The sequence below is a fragment of the Arachis ipaensis genome, chromosome B6 (assembly GCF_059453495.1).
Source record: "Arachis ipaensis isolate K30076 ecotype BB chromosome B6, ASM5945349v1, whole genome shotgun sequence".
Taxonomy (NCBI): Eukaryota; Viridiplantae; Streptophyta; class Magnoliopsida; order Fabales; family Fabaceae; genus Arachis; species Arachis ipaensis.
In genome coordinates this window covers 152,534,944-152,550,686 of record NC_142441.1, presented here as the reverse complement: position 1 = coordinate 152,550,686, position 15,743 = coordinate 152,534,944, and the positions used below count along the sequence as shown (strand labels likewise).

Sequence of the window (15,743 nt, the reverse complement as noted above, 5' to 3'; positions counted from 1 at the left end):
GAGTCACTTAATGCAAAGTGAGGGACTAATTTGGTGCATATACAACGATGACATAGTGGATGACACGTGGACGAATACTGTTGTGACACGTGACACAAACGGACACGTGGCCAAATAACATTGTGACACGTGGCATAACCATCCACGTCAACATGCCACGTGTCACTGGTCACCACATCATCGTACCATTACACGTGGCCAAAATTATGAAGTGACACGTGTCACTTACAATCCACGTCATCATGCCATGTCATCACGTCGTTAATGGAAAATAGGTCAGAAATTAATATGGTGCACTTTTTTCAATCTCAGGGACGTAATTGGTACATTTGAAATTTCAGGAACGATTTTAGTGCACGACGCCAATCTCAAAGACCATTTTAAGATTTATCTCTCAAATAAATAGTATTATCTTGATATTAAGATTAATAACAGGGTGACAGAGCAATAATGCATATAAAAAAAAAAGAAAAAGAATCTATAAAAATGATTGTAATGTAAGAGAGACGCGTTAAAAGGTAAAGTACTGAATGGGGTAACATGATTTGTACGACATTTTTATTCATTCACACACAACCGTACATTTGTTTTTTAGTTTCTTTGTTTTGTTTCAAAGTCCCATTTCTTCGGTGCTTCCTCACTTTCACAAATCTTAATCTCACCAACTTCTTTGTACATCAATGACATCGGATGGAAAGAAAATTTGAAATCCAACACAATTAAAAAAAAAATTATACAGATTTTGGTAATTATCAAAGGGTGTTAAAAACTGTTTAACAACATTTTTTAATTTGAGAATTTATATATGATGTTGGCAATAATAACAAATTAAGTTAATTATTTTCATTGGCAGCTCTTTCAAGTGCTATATGGCCTAATCATATATATATGCCTTGCTAATATCTTCTTAATTATCACAATCACTCAAATCTTTGTCTTCTCATTAAAAATGACATACTTTAATTTATTGCATTCATTCCATGGCGAATCTTTGAAATATTGAAATTTCTATGTCATTTTGTTGTGTGGTCTATTTTGATATATATTCCATCCAAAAAAAAGAGGGAAATTAAAGGAAAAAGATATTGATATGTAAATCATATTTTTTATGGGAAATATAATTTTTTTTTTTAATAACAAGAGCCTTGATCAACTCGTTTTGAATTAATAAAGATAATTAATGATGTCCTTTTTACTTCCAAACTTCCATGAGCTTTCCTCAAAACACTATAAACACATTCAATTTGCATATTCTATACGCAACATCGTTTCATGATAATTACAAAATTTAATTACTGTATTCCACCAAATAACAACTAATTTTGGTTTAAAGTGACAGTCATAGAATATTTTTTATAAGAAAAAAATAAAAACAAAAAAAGAATGTTACTATCATCGTTAATTGTCATTTTTAGACTGCATTTGCTTATAAAGATAGAACATTAAATCAGATCATAAAGATACAAAATTATATTTGATAGATGAGACATAAATAGAGATATTATGTTTAGAGACATTTTGTATCCATCATGATAAGAAGGACACAGAAACAATAACAAAGGACACGATTTATTTTTTATTTATTTTTTATTATTCTTGTTAATTTTTTATAGTTATATTTTTTTATTATTATATTTTTCTTCTCAAATTTTTTGAATGAAAAAAATGAAAATAAATTAAATTTTCATAATTTATTCTAGTTTATCACCAAACACAATACAAGAATACAAAATTTTGTACTTTTGTCTTTTATGTCTTATTTTCAGTGTCTTGTCTTATTCTATTTTCAAAAACAAACACAATTTAAAGACTATAGAAATAGAATTGTATAGTTAATTGTAGGATGGATTAATTTTAAGATTATTTAAAAGTGGTATATTAGTCATAGAAGATCTTTTGTGAAATAAATAAATAAGTTTTATTAAGAGCTCTTCACTTATAATTATCAACAAGAAGTTTTCTCATAATTAAAATGACAAAACTTTACTTAGTTGTTCCTTCTTTAATTTGTTATATGAAAAAATTGCATAAAACCCCTTAACAAAAAGAAAAAGCATAGTGATGCTGCAATTAACACGTATCAAATTTTTAAGTTATAAACTATTTACTTCTTTTTATTCTTTTCGATTTGAGATTATCGTTCACACTTATATAAACTTGTAAACAACAAACAGCCAGAAGTCTTTTAAATTAAATTAAACTAGCTTAGATACTTGCCATTAAAAAAAAAAGAAAAAGTTACATCATATTATTATTTATACCCAATCTAAATTTTGGGACATATATAAATTATTTCTAAATGATGGAAAGCTACATATTTATTTATTTATTTATTTCTTGGATCTATTTGCTAAATATTCAGCCATTTTTTTTACCAAAAATCTGAGACTGGACTTTTTTAAAAGTCTTTCATCACATCAAGGAAAAAAAATATTGGATAAAGTATTAAATTGGTCTCCTAGATTTGGTTTTGGTCCTTAAGGTTTAAAGTGTTCTATTTAAATTCAAAAAAGTTTCATTTAGCATCAATTTAGTCCCATAATGAGGTCAAAATTAAATAATTAACAAAATGTCCTACATAACAACAGTACAAAAACAAAATCGATAATCTGGAGAACAAGTACAAGCTCCAGAGGCATAAAATCAACCATTGATACATCAATACATTTATTTATTATTTTTTTTATAATATAAATAAAATATTTTCTATAAAACTAAAGAAAATGATAAATAAATGTATTGATGCATCAATGGTTGATTTTGTGCCTCTGGAGCTTGTACTTGTTCTCCAGATTATCGATTTTGTTCTTGAACTGTTGTTATGTAGGACATTTTGTTAATTATTTAATTTTGACCTCAATGTGGGACTAAATTGATGCTAAATGAAACTTTTTTGAATTCAAATAGAACACTTTAAACCTTAAAGACTAAAACAGAATTACGTCCAAACCTAGGGGACCAATTTAGTACTTTACCCAAAAATATTTTATCATTGTTGTTGTTGTTGTTTTTTGTTTTTTTTGGTCTAATTTAGCAGTTAGAAAGACCACCCTCTTCTGTCCAAAAAAAAAAACCTTCTAATGAAAAAAATATAAAATAAAAAATAAAAAAAAAAGAAAAAACTATCCATTGTAAATAATCCAAAATATACTTTAGATATTAGATATCTTCCAATATATATACTTGAAGGTGAGATATTTTTTATTTTTTCCCCTCCAAGTGCCTTGGAGATATTTTAGCTGAAGTTTTTGTACTTTGCAGTAGGTTCCTTCATTTCCATGAATTAAAAAAAATTATTAAGAACTTCTTAGGGTTTATCTCCTTTTACTCTCTTAAATTATTTGCATTGGACTTTGATATATATTCTATGGGCTCTTCCCATTGTAATTTGTCTAATTTTAATGTGCACTTAGATTTAAAGAAGAATAATATATATTTCAAAATCAACCTCTAGTGTATGTAACTAAGAAATTCTTCCTCCACTACAATTTCTTTTTAATAAAAACATAAATAAAAAAGAAAACAAATAAATCATAATAAGTGCATATGCTTTTAGATGTAACCAAAGTCTAAAACTGTGTAATAAACTAATAATACATCTTCAAAATCAGCTAAAAGGCCAGAATTTAATTGCCAATTGTTTCCTCAATAAAACTGGATTATATTATGTGTATATCAAAATTAGCTACTAAAATTAGTCATTAATATAAAATATATATTAAAATATAAATATATATTAAAAATAAATTAAATTACACATATATTTATATATAAATATATTAATGACTAATTTTAGTGTATTAATAATATTTTTTATAAAAGTTTATAGTACCCTGAGGCCTGAGCTATGAAATAGTCAACAAATTACAACATTGTAAACTTCGTCTTTGTCTCTTTGATATTTTTGTTTAAAATAAATTAAATTCCCTCACATTGTATCACTTATTATTCTACTATAAAAAGTGCAAGTGAGGCATCAAATATCTTCAATTTTCATACACTTAAATGTTCTCATTTTTCATCAATGAAACATCTTGTGTATCTAATCATTTTCTTCTCACTCAGACTATGCTCGGTAAGTGATTATTTTTAAGGAAATTACGTCTTTTTTTTTTTTTTTTAGGGGGTAATTACTATATTTATTTTATTTTATTTATATGTTGATATTTAATTATGTGTTAGTGTGTTACAATGTGAACAAACATATTTTTTATATCGTTTATTTTTTTAAGAAAAATAATTTTATTTATAAATATATAACCCTTAACTAGATATCAGTGTAGATAAGATTTACATCAATAATATAAGAAACTTTTCTTTTTTTGAAATTCACTTATTATTCCCGTTAACAAAGTCTTATCTCACTGGGTGAGATCGACTAATTACTCTCAGCATTGAACTTTTCAAATTCTTTCTTTCTTTCTCAAGAAGTTTTGAACTACTAATCTTAATTAACAAACTAATTAAGCTTTCTTTGTTTCTTGAAATGGCAATTAGGCACAACAAAACTACTCAGGAAACTCAATATTAAGATGCAACAATGATGACAAAAAGGGACCTTCACCATCATTCCTCTACACATGCAATAACAATGGCATCAAGAAATCATCATCATGCATGGCATTCTTAATCTTCAAATCTCAACCTCCTTACAACACCATCACCACAATCTCCAACCTCACTTCTTCAAACCCAATAGACCTTGCAAGAATCAATGATGTCACTACTTCACACACAATGTTCCAAATTGGTAAAGAGGTTATTGTCCCTTTGAAATGCTCTTGTTCTTCAATGAAGGACACCAAGTATTACTATTACCAATCCAAAACCAAACATGTCTTGGGTGCAATTTTGCCACAAACAACATATTTCAATGTTGCAAATGAAACTTTCCAAGGCTTAACCACTTGTGATTCCCTAAAGAGGTTCAATCCTTATCCGGAGCTCGATTTGCGCGCCGGCATGGAGTTGAATGTTCCATTAAGGTGTGCTTGTCCAACATGGAATCAAGAAAGAAATGGCACCAAGTATTTGATGACTTATTCTGTGAATTGGGGTGACACCATTTCTAGCATTGCATCAAGATTCAATGCAACAATACAGAATATTCTTGAAGCCAATGGTAATTCTAAACACTTTTTGATAGATTCTAATCATAATAAGTGATTTATAAATCTATCAATCTATTCTTAATTTTATAATCTCCAAATACTACTTCAAAGATATTGGTTCATTTCATTCACTACTCTGTCTTTTAGCTTACTTGTGATGATAGTTTCTTTTAAGTATTTTATATTTCAATGGAATTGTCATATTCACATATCATATCTTATGATATTTAATATTTGTGTTCATATTGTTGCAACATATATAGGTATTTCCATGGAAACTACAATTTTTCCATTCACAACTCTTCTGATTCCTTTGCCAAGTGAACCACTGAGTTCATCAACAATCATAGTTGCCAATGTTCCACCATATGATTCTACTTCACCACATGCCAAAACCGGTTCCAAAGGGATCGAGTTAAAGATACTAGTAATATTCAATATAGTTCTTGCTGCTATATTGATTCTGAGCATCATGTTATCTCTAGTGTCTTTGATGGGAAAGATATCAGAAAGATTCATCAAGGCAGGCAAAATCCATAAGAGAAATAGTGCAATTTCAGAAGATATCCGCGTCGAAATAGTGAGCATTGATGTGAACTATTCCAAATTGTACAAGTTTGAGGAAATCAAGGATGCTACCGAAAATTTCAGTTCAAGGAACAGAATCAAAGGTTCTGTATTTCACGGCGAATTCGGTAACAAAAGGGAAGGTTTTGCTGTCAAAAGAAGAATAAATAAAGGGTATGCTTCAAAGGAAATAAATTTGCTTAGAAGAATCAATCATTTCAACTTAATCAAGCTTCAAGGGTATTGTGAAAATGAAGATTTGTTCTATCTTGTGTTTGAATTCATGGAAAATGGTTCCTTAAGAGAATGGCTTAGTAGTGAAGAAAACTCATTTTTGCATAAAAGTTGGTCAAACAGGATTCAAATTGCTTTGGATATTGCAAATGGACTTCAATATCTTCACAACTTCACATATCCTTGTTATGTTCACAATGGTATTAACAGTGGAAACATTCTTCTAAACAAAGATCTAAGGGCAAAGATAGCAAATTTTTCTCTAGCAGAAGAATTATTAGAAAGGAGAATGATAATAAGTTCAAGTTCTTCTCACACTTCAGATGATGTTTATGCCTTTGGAGTGGTACTTTTGGAATTGATCACTGGCAAAGAATGTGTTACACTGCATGGTTTATCAAGAGAAGGAATAATAATGGTTTCTAGGATCATGATGAATAATCTCATTGGCAAGGAGCATGAAGAAGAGAAGTTGAGTTTTTTCTTTGATCCAAGGCTCATTGGAAACATTGAGAGAAAAAGTGCTTTGATGCTAGTTAAGCTAAGTTTAGCTTGCTTGAATCAAGAATCAGAAAGTAGACCAAACATGTCAGAGGTGGTCTCTACCTTGTGGAAAACACTTTCTGAGTCCCATAATAATTGTTGGAGTGAGAAAATTGTCATGTTGAAATGTTAATAAATGTGTGCAGAATTTATGTCTACATATAATAAGGTTGAATGTACAATTTTGTTTTTTTCTCTTTGTAGTTATTATAGGATATTTCAAATTTCACAATCATTGTATCAAATTTTATGTATTATCACAGAATTAATTAATAAAAATGGACCTCTCTAGTACCCTAAGACTACACCTTTGCTATGAAAGTGTTCTCCCCATTGTTTTTCGCTTTTTCTTCTTTTGCTACAAAAGTACTATTATGTTGCAAAAAATCATATGAATGTAATCAATGCATCCAAAATGGTATCCATTTTAATTACAAGTACAAAAAAATCATGAGTTTGCCAAATCTAATGCCCTAAGGAACCTTTTTATCTCCAGAAAAGAATGAGGGAAAAAACAATGTGTAAAAACAAAAAGTGGGAGGGTTTTTTCTCAATGCTTTTCAAAATGGAAAAGTACCAGTCATCCATATATGGTTTAGGGTCTTCTGAAGACCATACTTCTGTACTGCTTGGTGACCTGCCCTAAACCCGTCTCCGTAAACTGGCGAGATGTCGGATTCAATCTGGTGCTTGAAGAACTCGCCGAGCTTCATCTCAAAAGGGGGTCTTTTCCCTTTTCTAGATGTTGAAGATGAGGATGAGGCTGACGCCGAAGTGAGCTCAGAATGCAACCACATGTATGCCATAACCTGACATATACCTTCTTCGACGTTTTGACTTAAGGTTCGGTAGCCTTCACAAATAGAGCAGATAGCTTAGAACGAAGTACATCGATTTGATGACAGATATTGAAATGCATGATTAAATTCCTTAAATCTTAAACCCTAAACTCCAAAATGGATAACAAAGTTCACATGATACTCTACATTCAAAGAATTTCTAGGTGAAATAGTACCTTTAAGCCGCAGCCAAGCATGCATCATCTCGTGAGCTAGGATCGATCCAGTAAGCAATCTGAAAAGATAAAAAAGAATTGTATTCATAAATAGAATCATGATTCATCCAACCACAAGATGAGGAAACAGGAATATGCAAACATATAAATTGAATATCAACAAGAATATGAAGAAAAATACCATGAGCAAACTAGCAGACACAAAGGCAGAAGAAAAATACACTGATGAATTTTTCCCTTGCAGAGCTAGATTTGTTAACTTTGAAAGATTTATGTACTCATAAGCATTGAGCTTTGTGACTCTGGAATTTGTAAAAGCATTGAATTATTACCTTGGAAGTCCGAATAAAATGAGAATTGCCGTCACATCACAACGTCTGGTCAATTTGTATGATTGTGTTCTCATGTCGACCGCTCTATTTCCTGCTCCAAGTCTCGGTCGTCTTGAGATCTGATTAAAGTTCAAATGCAATGTATCATTTAATAGTGCGGGCGAGAGAGAAGGAAACGTCACTAAAGCCGAAAACATAAAAGGAAATCTTACGCTGCTGATCGTCTGCTCTTCTGAAAGGCAGAGTCCTCGAGTTTCCGGCATGTGATAGTGGCCCTGGCCAAGATAACAAATAAGCAGGATGAAAACTAAAACATTAAGATCAAATTTATCAGATATTATAATATAATTACTATAAATAGGTGAAAATGCATTTTCACTTACATGCTTCTCCCCCTCTCTTGCTTCATTCAGGGCTTGTCTTTCAACCAAGAGCAGTGGAATTTGCTGCTCCAATTTCATGTCTAAGCTTTCATAAAATCTTTGTATATCGACATAAAGCGGTTGGCATTCGCTTGTATCCATGATAGCAGAGTCGAGGCACTCTAAGCAAAGCTTCCGGCCATCATTAAGACCAATATATCCAGTCTCTCGTGGCTGTGTAGGAAGATAGAAAATTTTAATGACATTGTTCAAAATAAAAGTTCATTCATGATAAAATTTTTCATTCATACTAACCTCCATTCGCTCACAGCTGCAACATCTAGGAGTGTTATCGTGTTCATGAGAAGGGCAATATTTTTGGACCCAGAATGGATGTGCCCTATATTCAATAAGACCAGCAGGGTTTGTTGGAATCTGTCAAAAGATATATATTACCGAATTAACAGCTACCGCAATGAGGTATAAGGTGTAAATTACTAAATTCTGGTGAAAATTGAGTAGCATATACTTAATTAATGCCAACACTTGAGAAGCTATAAAAACATCATGATTTCACGAACGACATCGGCTTTAGATCTATACCATCAAGAACACAATGCACAAACTTTGATAACATAACATCTTTCCACTCTTCTCATCCATTTTTACATATTACATGGTAAATGGAAAAGAAACTTTTTTGGCCTTTTGGGTATCAATTACAATGAAGGGGAGCCTTGGAGCAACGGTTAAGTTGTCTCCGTGAGACTTCAATGTCACGGGTTCAAGCCGTGGGGTGAAGACAGAATCTTGTGGAAGCATTTGAAGGATGGAAATCTTGACATAGCGAGTACCTACAAGCTCTTATCTAATGAAAATTTAAATGAAGACCAAACTTGGAACATCATTTGGAAATGGAAGGGTCCTCAAGGAATCAAAGTGCTTCATGTGGATTATGGTGAATAAATGGCTTATGACTGCGTGTAGAAGAGCTAGATTTTTTGGAGCTAGCTCGGACTGCCACCGCTGTCTTGGACAGCAGGAAACGCTGCTACATGTGATGAGAGACTGCCAGGTAGCAGCCAGGATTTGGTCAAGCCTTATCCTCCCTCAACATCTAAACAATTTCTTTAGAGCTCCCTTTGATCTTTGGGTAAGATGGAACCTCATATCACACATTGGTAGAAACAAAGAGGATTGAATTTCTTGTTCTCCCCACCTTATAAAAGAGCTGTGGATGCAAAGGATTTCATAATCCCCTACGTTCAAAATATCAAAGAGGCCTTCAAGAAGGAATCTCTCATTAGACCACCCCCCAGATAGAATTGAGGCTCACATAAAATGGAAGCCTCCTTCCACGGGATGGGTTAAAGACGACTCGGAGGGATGCTTAGAGATGAGCATGGAAGATGGATTGCTGGGTATGCAATGAATGTAGGAGTCACAACCGCTTATCAAGCGGAATTATGGGGCATTTTGAAAGGTCTTGAGGTGACTTGGGACTTGGGCTTTAGAAAGGCAATTATAGAAACAGATTTTAGAGCAGCCCTAGCGATGTTACAGAAGCCAGAGAAATGCTCACAACACCCTGATCCTATTATTAGATTACACTGGATGAGGAGTAGGGATTGGAGAATGAAATTTACTCTCCTTCAGGGAAGGAAACAGAGGAGCAGACCTCCTAGCAAGAAAGAGCTTAAGCTTGAGGTTGGGATTCCGTTTTTTGGATCAACCATGTGTTGAATTGAGGAATGTTCTGTCTGATGATGTTACAGGGGTTCAGTTACCCCACTTTATCTCTGTAGTGTAGTCTTTGGGCAAAAGCCCCGTTCATTCACCAAAAAAAAATATATATATCAGATTAAGCTGAGTACATTACATCCTTTGGATGCAGCCCTTTCCCGGACCCTGCATTAACGTGGGATGCTTGTACACCAGGCTGTCCTTTTTTGGGTATCAATTACAAATTTACAATAAACAAGAACATAAAATTTGTACTCACGAAATGCTTGCAGACGTCACATTTTGGATGGTAGCTTTCCTTATAGCATGATTTATGGTAAGGGTAATTTCCCGACGTGGAGAACTACAAAAGTAAGAATGCATGTGTAAAAACAACAAATCCATAGCCATGCAAGAAAAAACCCATTAATGGAAAAATGAAATCAAGAACAGCATTTTGGCAGGTAAATGGAAATTCGGGCACCTCATAATCGGAGATCGGTAGGTTGCAAGCATGACAGCGGAAGCATTCAGGATGCCAGAAAGCATTCAAACAATTTAGGTATCGTCCATAACCAATCTCATTATGGCAGCCGGCACAAATCCTATTATACAAAAAACTAAAAAACATTCAAATATTTCTGCATCACATGAACATATGATATCTTGATTTAATAGCAAATAGAGAGAAGAGAATAATTTCTTCATCAACTGAAAACAAACACACAAGTTTTGTTCGTGAGATGCATGATGCGAAGTTTTCAAACCAACAAATTATGATATTTTGCAGGCGAAAAATTTAAGTCATTGGGATCTGTGTTATTTGTTTGCTAATTGAACTATACGTGCGGTTATCAATCAATTACGGTAACTTTATGGTATATATGGTACAATATATTTGAAAAGGATACTAAATATGAAGACTACTATGCATGTGTATATAGATTATTTGATAAATGAGAATACCAATGTATTATGCTACATCCTAGTTCAGTTACATCCTCCCGAAAATATCCATAACGAGGCACGAGTGCCAGTTAATAAGTAGTCTAATAAGGACCAGCAAGAATAGATGGGGAAAATATGTTAATGAATACAAAGGAGTAAAACATATGTCAAAATAGAGAATTCGAAATCATCAAGCATGACAGAATGGTAAATGGTGAACAGATAATTTTAGATGATAAATTGATAATCTTAGCATGCACATTTAAGTAGCCAAACAAAGAGTGTTGAAATGGTGATACCAAATTCGTACAATATTGTGTGACCTGTCCTCTAACTCGTACCTTGATCCCATTGGGAAATACACTGGTACTGGAATTGGAACCGCCGGATGGGGTTGATACATGTTTTCGTTTCCATATTTGGGAGGAGACTCTAGATTTAGGCTTTCTTCTATAGCTCTGGCAAGTTGTTCATCTTCTTCTAATTGAGATCTGTAGTCTGCATAATAGACAGAAAAACTCATTGACATAAATTCCATTTTAGTTGGTTTTTAAAAAAACACAATTTACAAGGTTAAGGTAACATATATCATCTATAAAGGACAGAGCGCCGGATCCAAAAATATGTAAAAGTAACAGTTAATGTTCAACACAAGCAGAAAATTTCTAATGTAAACAAACTGCAAAAGCAAAACAATAGTAAATAGCTACGACTAAATAAGTTTTATTCAATTCTATAGCAACTGAATTTACCATTGTAATTGACAAAGACTACATTCAATAGACTATCACAGATTTGATAACAAACTTCTCATAATTACAAAATGAAAAATAGGGCGATTGAAATACAGGAACAATAACTAGAACAACAGCGATAGACATTATGGAAATTTAGAGCATTCCAATTTGCATTATTCTGTCTCTGAACTTAACAACTAAAAGAACGCAATGGTGTAAATGCGTTATTTTTCTTTTAAAATATACCATAACAGTTTGAAGTTATATCACTCACCATTTACATGGTTTCCTCTATGATTTTGCTCTGCCAGAGATAATGCAATGGCACGATCTATATCTTCGTTCTCATTCTCAGGCCAAACATCCTGCATCCAAATTCCCATCAACATATGTTTGAAAAGTTGGACAAACAGTAAATAGAAACAATGGCATATTTCAACACTTTGCAAAAATTTTCCAATGCATTCAAAAGCAATTGTTAAGGAGTTCTCACGTTTGTTACACCAGACGTCGATGGCAAGTAAGAATCCGCATCCCCGTTATAATATGAATGGTAATGCCCTTCCGAAATCTTTTGGTCGGAGCCTTTAAAAAATTTGCTAAGCCAACCCATAATTCAAGTTGCTATATGTTCATAATAGGTACAAATTCCTTCCTGAAAATCAAACAGCCAACAATAGTTCAATTAACTCGAAAACTCCAATACTATTGGAATTTGGAAACACCACTACTATTGGAGACATAGGTTAAGTGCTATTCAAAGAAACTATTTCCATCTTCATAATATGTATGCATTTCAATTTGCATACTCCAAACAATAGTTTAAAGGGCACAAACTGACAAACTCTTTCGATTCATTTCGACATCTTCAGCAAAAACAAATTGACTTTTTCGCCTCAAACAATGACTTGGGCAGAAATTGCAATGGATCAAAATCATAGTTTGCAAAACTATAAACAAACCAAACACACCTTTAACAAGTGAAGCTGCAGCTAAAGAGAAAAAAGGTACATCTAGAAACATATTTGAGAACTGAGACTCAAATTGCAACTCTAAGTAAATAACTCCAAAATTAAAGAACCCAGAAGAACAAAAAGTTTTTTTCCCAAGCTCCATAGACCAATTTAATTGATTACATAAAAATAAAAATCCAAATCCTGGGGCAATAATTCAATAATAAAAAGAAAAAACAATAAATAAACTCACCTCTTTCTTCAGAAAAAGCAGAGAGAACAAGATCAAAGTAAGATTCTAGAGCATGTAAATTTGCTTCTCCTTTTCTCTCTCCAGCAACTGCAAACTTGATGATGATGATCTAAGAAACTTCAACTCAAGTTTTTGTATGTGTTAAGGGAAAGCAAATAGAAGGAACAAGGAAGGAGAAGGAACAAAGCAAAAAATATATGTTTTATTTTTTTTTTCCTTTAATTTCAGAAACGAGAAACAGGAACACGTATACTCCACAATATCATTGACAAAGAGGAAAAAAAATCAAATTTTTAAATTAAAAAAATAATCTTTTTACAATTGGAAACAGGGGAAAGTATAATAAATGCACGGGATTTTTCAGAAAGGTCAAAAATTGATGAGATTGATGATAACACCAAAGGGGGGAAGGAAGAAGGTTTGACAAAAAAAGGGTTTTGGAAATTGATTAATTAATTTATTTATTATTAATAATAATAATTTATGGTGTTGTGTTGTATGGGAAACAGTGGTTGTGACAAATTCAACTATTTGCGACAAAAGACTACGAAGAAATTCAACAAGAAACAAGGTTTGTGTTGTTTAAGTGTGTTGTGTTGTGTGGGGTCCTCTTGGTTCTTTGTTCTTTCTCTTTCTTCAAAGGAATGAGATTGAAGAGAAAGAGAAGAATGAGAAGAGAAGACCCCAAAAACGCAAAAGCAGAAAAAGAAAATAAATCCCAAACCCAAACGCGGTAATCCCAGAAAGTTTCTTTTGTGAAAGGAGGAACAAAGAAACAACAAAAAGGTTTTATTGAATTTTCTCTTTTTTTTTTATTTGTTTTGGTCAATTAAAGGTTTTAATTAATGTGAAAATTGAAGTGGAGTTAACTTTACGTGAAGTTTATAGTTAAGAATTATTAAATGAGCCGATAAATTTGATTAAATTATTACTTACCTATCAATTTTATATAAAATTAATTGTACCTGAATTTTTGTCTTTAACTAATTATGTTTTGGATAAGAATCTATAATAATCTCAATTAAAAGATAATATACCATTAATATTTTTATATTTATTTTTATTTAAACTAATATTAGTAATTTTTGACTTAATTCATGTTAATACATTGAATAAAATAAAATTCAATTATGTTAGGTATAGGTGTATATTAAAAAATAAATATTAAATTAGTTATTTGTATGTTAAAATATAAATATATTATAATTATTTTTTGTGTATATGTAATCTTTTTTAATAAAATTTGAATAGATAATATGATAGCAAAAAAATTACATGATAATTTTTTTTCTGAAAATTTTTTAAACAAAAGATAACTACTCCCCACTCTTTTAGTTAAATCTGTTGTTGAGTTGTGTTGAGATGGTGATGGAGATGGTCATTGTGCAGATGAGTTATTGAGGATAAAATTAGTAAAATAATTTTGACAAATGCCGATTGTCAAAAAAACAATCTTAAAATATTTAATTAAAATTTATTTAAAATATTAAATTAAAATATATTTAAAATATTAAGATTCAACAATAAAATTTAAAAAAAAATTAAAATTTTAAAAAAAATTCAAAAATTTCAATATTAAAACATATATTTTGTCTTTTTTTTTTCTTATTAATATCTCCTCTAGCTGAGTTATTACTGGTAATATTACAAAGAGGATTTTCTTTTTAATTATTTTCTAGTCAACAAGAGGTTTTAACTAATTACGCGTTAGGTATGGACTTATCCGGAATCATTGTGCATTAACTTATTTTAAAAATATCGCTTAATAATTTTATTAAGAGTAAAGTATCGTTTTTGTCCCCAACGTTTGGGGTAAGTCATATTTGTGTCCCTAACGTTTAAATCGTCCTATTTGTATCCTTAACGTTTATTAAAGTGATTCAATGTTATCTTACTATCAATTATACTAACAAATCAGATTATATTTTTCAATTATTCTCACTTAGATGTATTCATTCTCAATTAGGTCTCACTTGGATGTGGTCGATTTTAATATTATATCCACTATTTGTGTTTAGATTCAATTATGTCCTTAGAAAACTAAATTATGTAAATGTTGTAGGAATTAGTTTCAACATTTGATGAGCTATTTTTTGAAGTAGATCATCGATTCTATCCCAAACATTTATATTCTAACTTCAAGAAGAGGTTTTTAAAACTCAAACTAAAGCGCTCATGATGTGTAATTGATGGCAGGATAACATTGAATCACTTTTACAAACGTTAGGGATACAAATAGGACGATTTAAACGTTAGGGACACAAATAGGATTTACCCCAAACGTTGGGCACAAAAACGATACTTTACTCTTTTATTAATTGTAGATCGTTATTATAATCAGCATATGTATTCATGCTCTATACGAAATAATATACAAAAATATATAAAATATTTTTTTAAAAAAATTAAACAAAAATAAATAATATAAATTTTATTAACAGAATATAAAATATAATTTATACTTACTTTTTATTCATAAACACTATTGTATAACTATTTATGATCTCTAGTCTTCATAATAAAAAAGATAATCACAAAAGATGAAGAAAAAGAGGTACAATAACCTTTTTTAATGTTATTTTATTATTCAATATTTTAAATTAGAAATAAAATTTAGCACTTAAGAAATATAATTTGAACATTAAAAAGACTCAATATGTGAATAGTTATAATAAATTAATATACATAAGATAAAAAAATTAAAATTTATAATAAAATTTTGTTAAAACTTAAATAAATAGAAATAAAAGAAGAAAATAGAAGAGATAGAGTACAATAATAAATAATAATATTTTATAATTTATAAAAAAATATAAATAAGTATTATAGGAGAAAAAACAAAACTTGTTTAATAGAAGAGTAATTGATAAAAAAATAAAATTTTCTTATAGTATATATTATTTTTTATAGCTAATAAGTTATGAAATACAAAAATAAATAAAATAAAAAAATATTGAAATTGTGTC

General features: G+C 30.8%; 2 protein-coding genes across 3 annotated transcripts; one reads left to right on the top strand and one right to left on the bottom strand.

The window, feature by feature from the left end:
- The first annotated feature begins 4,024 nt into the window (after positions 1-4,024).
- LOC107647809 (protein LYK5-like) lies at positions 4,025-6,591 on the top strand. Its single transcript, XM_088491202.1, has 3 exons — positions 4,025-4,075; positions 4,498-5,122; positions 5,375-6,591. The coding sequence occupies exons 1-3, from the start codon at positions 4,025-4,027 to the stop codon at positions 6,586-6,588; spliced, it is 1,890 nt and encodes a 629-aa protein (XP_088347328.1). The 3' UTR covers positions 6,589-6,591.
- A 173-nt stretch (positions 6,592-6,764) lies between these two features.
- Positions 6,765-13,231, bottom strand: LOC107605724 (protein DA1). 2 transcript variants are annotated; one of them, XM_016307692.3, is made up of 12 exons: positions 12,778-13,231; positions 12,065-12,226; positions 11,846-11,936; positions 11,176-11,332; positions 10,371-10,506; positions 10,167-10,250; positions 8,480-8,599; positions 8,186-8,398; positions 8,015-8,077; positions 7,803-7,921; positions 7,471-7,529; positions 6,765-7,308 (listed from the first exon to the last, which is right to left on the bottom strand). In XM_016307692.3, exons 2-12 carry the CDS (start codon positions 12,182-12,184, stop codon positions 7,016-7,018), a joined length of 1,455 nt encoding a protein of 484 aa, XP_016163178.1. In that variant the 5' UTR covers positions 12,185-12,226; positions 12,778-13,231; the 3' UTR covers positions 6,765-7,015. The 2 variants fall into 2 exon arrangements, with proteins under 2 accessions (XP_016163178.1, XP_016163179.1); XM_016307693.3 differs by having other exon boundaries at positions 10,371-10,491.
- Positions 13,232-15,743: the final 2,512 nt, after the last annotated feature.

Bases quoted from the DNA above. Each gene is read 5' to 3' on its own strand.
- LOC107647809 (XM_088491202.1), top strand. From the start codon at position 4,025: ATGAAACATCTTGTGTATCTAATCATTTTCTTCTCACTCAGACTATGC. The intron at 4,076-4,497 runs GTAAGTGATTAT...AATGGCAATTAG, and splicing joins TCTCACTCAGACTATGCTCG to GCACAACAAAACTACTCAGG. The intron at 5,123-5,374 runs GTAATTCTAAAC...CAACATATATAG, and splicing joins GAATATTCTTGAAGCCAATG to GTATTTCCATGGAAACTACA.
- LOC107605724 (XM_016307692.3), bottom strand. From the start codon at position 12,184: ATGGGTTGGCTTAGCAAATTTTTTAAAGGCTCCGACCAAAAGATTTCG. The intron at 8,078-8,185 runs GTAAGTGAAAAT...TATCTTGGCCAG, and splicing joins CAAGAGAGGGGGAGAAGCAT to GGCCACTATCACATGCCGGA. The intron at 7,922-8,014 runs GTAAGATTTCCT...AACTTTAATCAG, and splicing joins AAGAGCAGACGATCAGCAGC to ATCTCAAGACGACCGAGACT.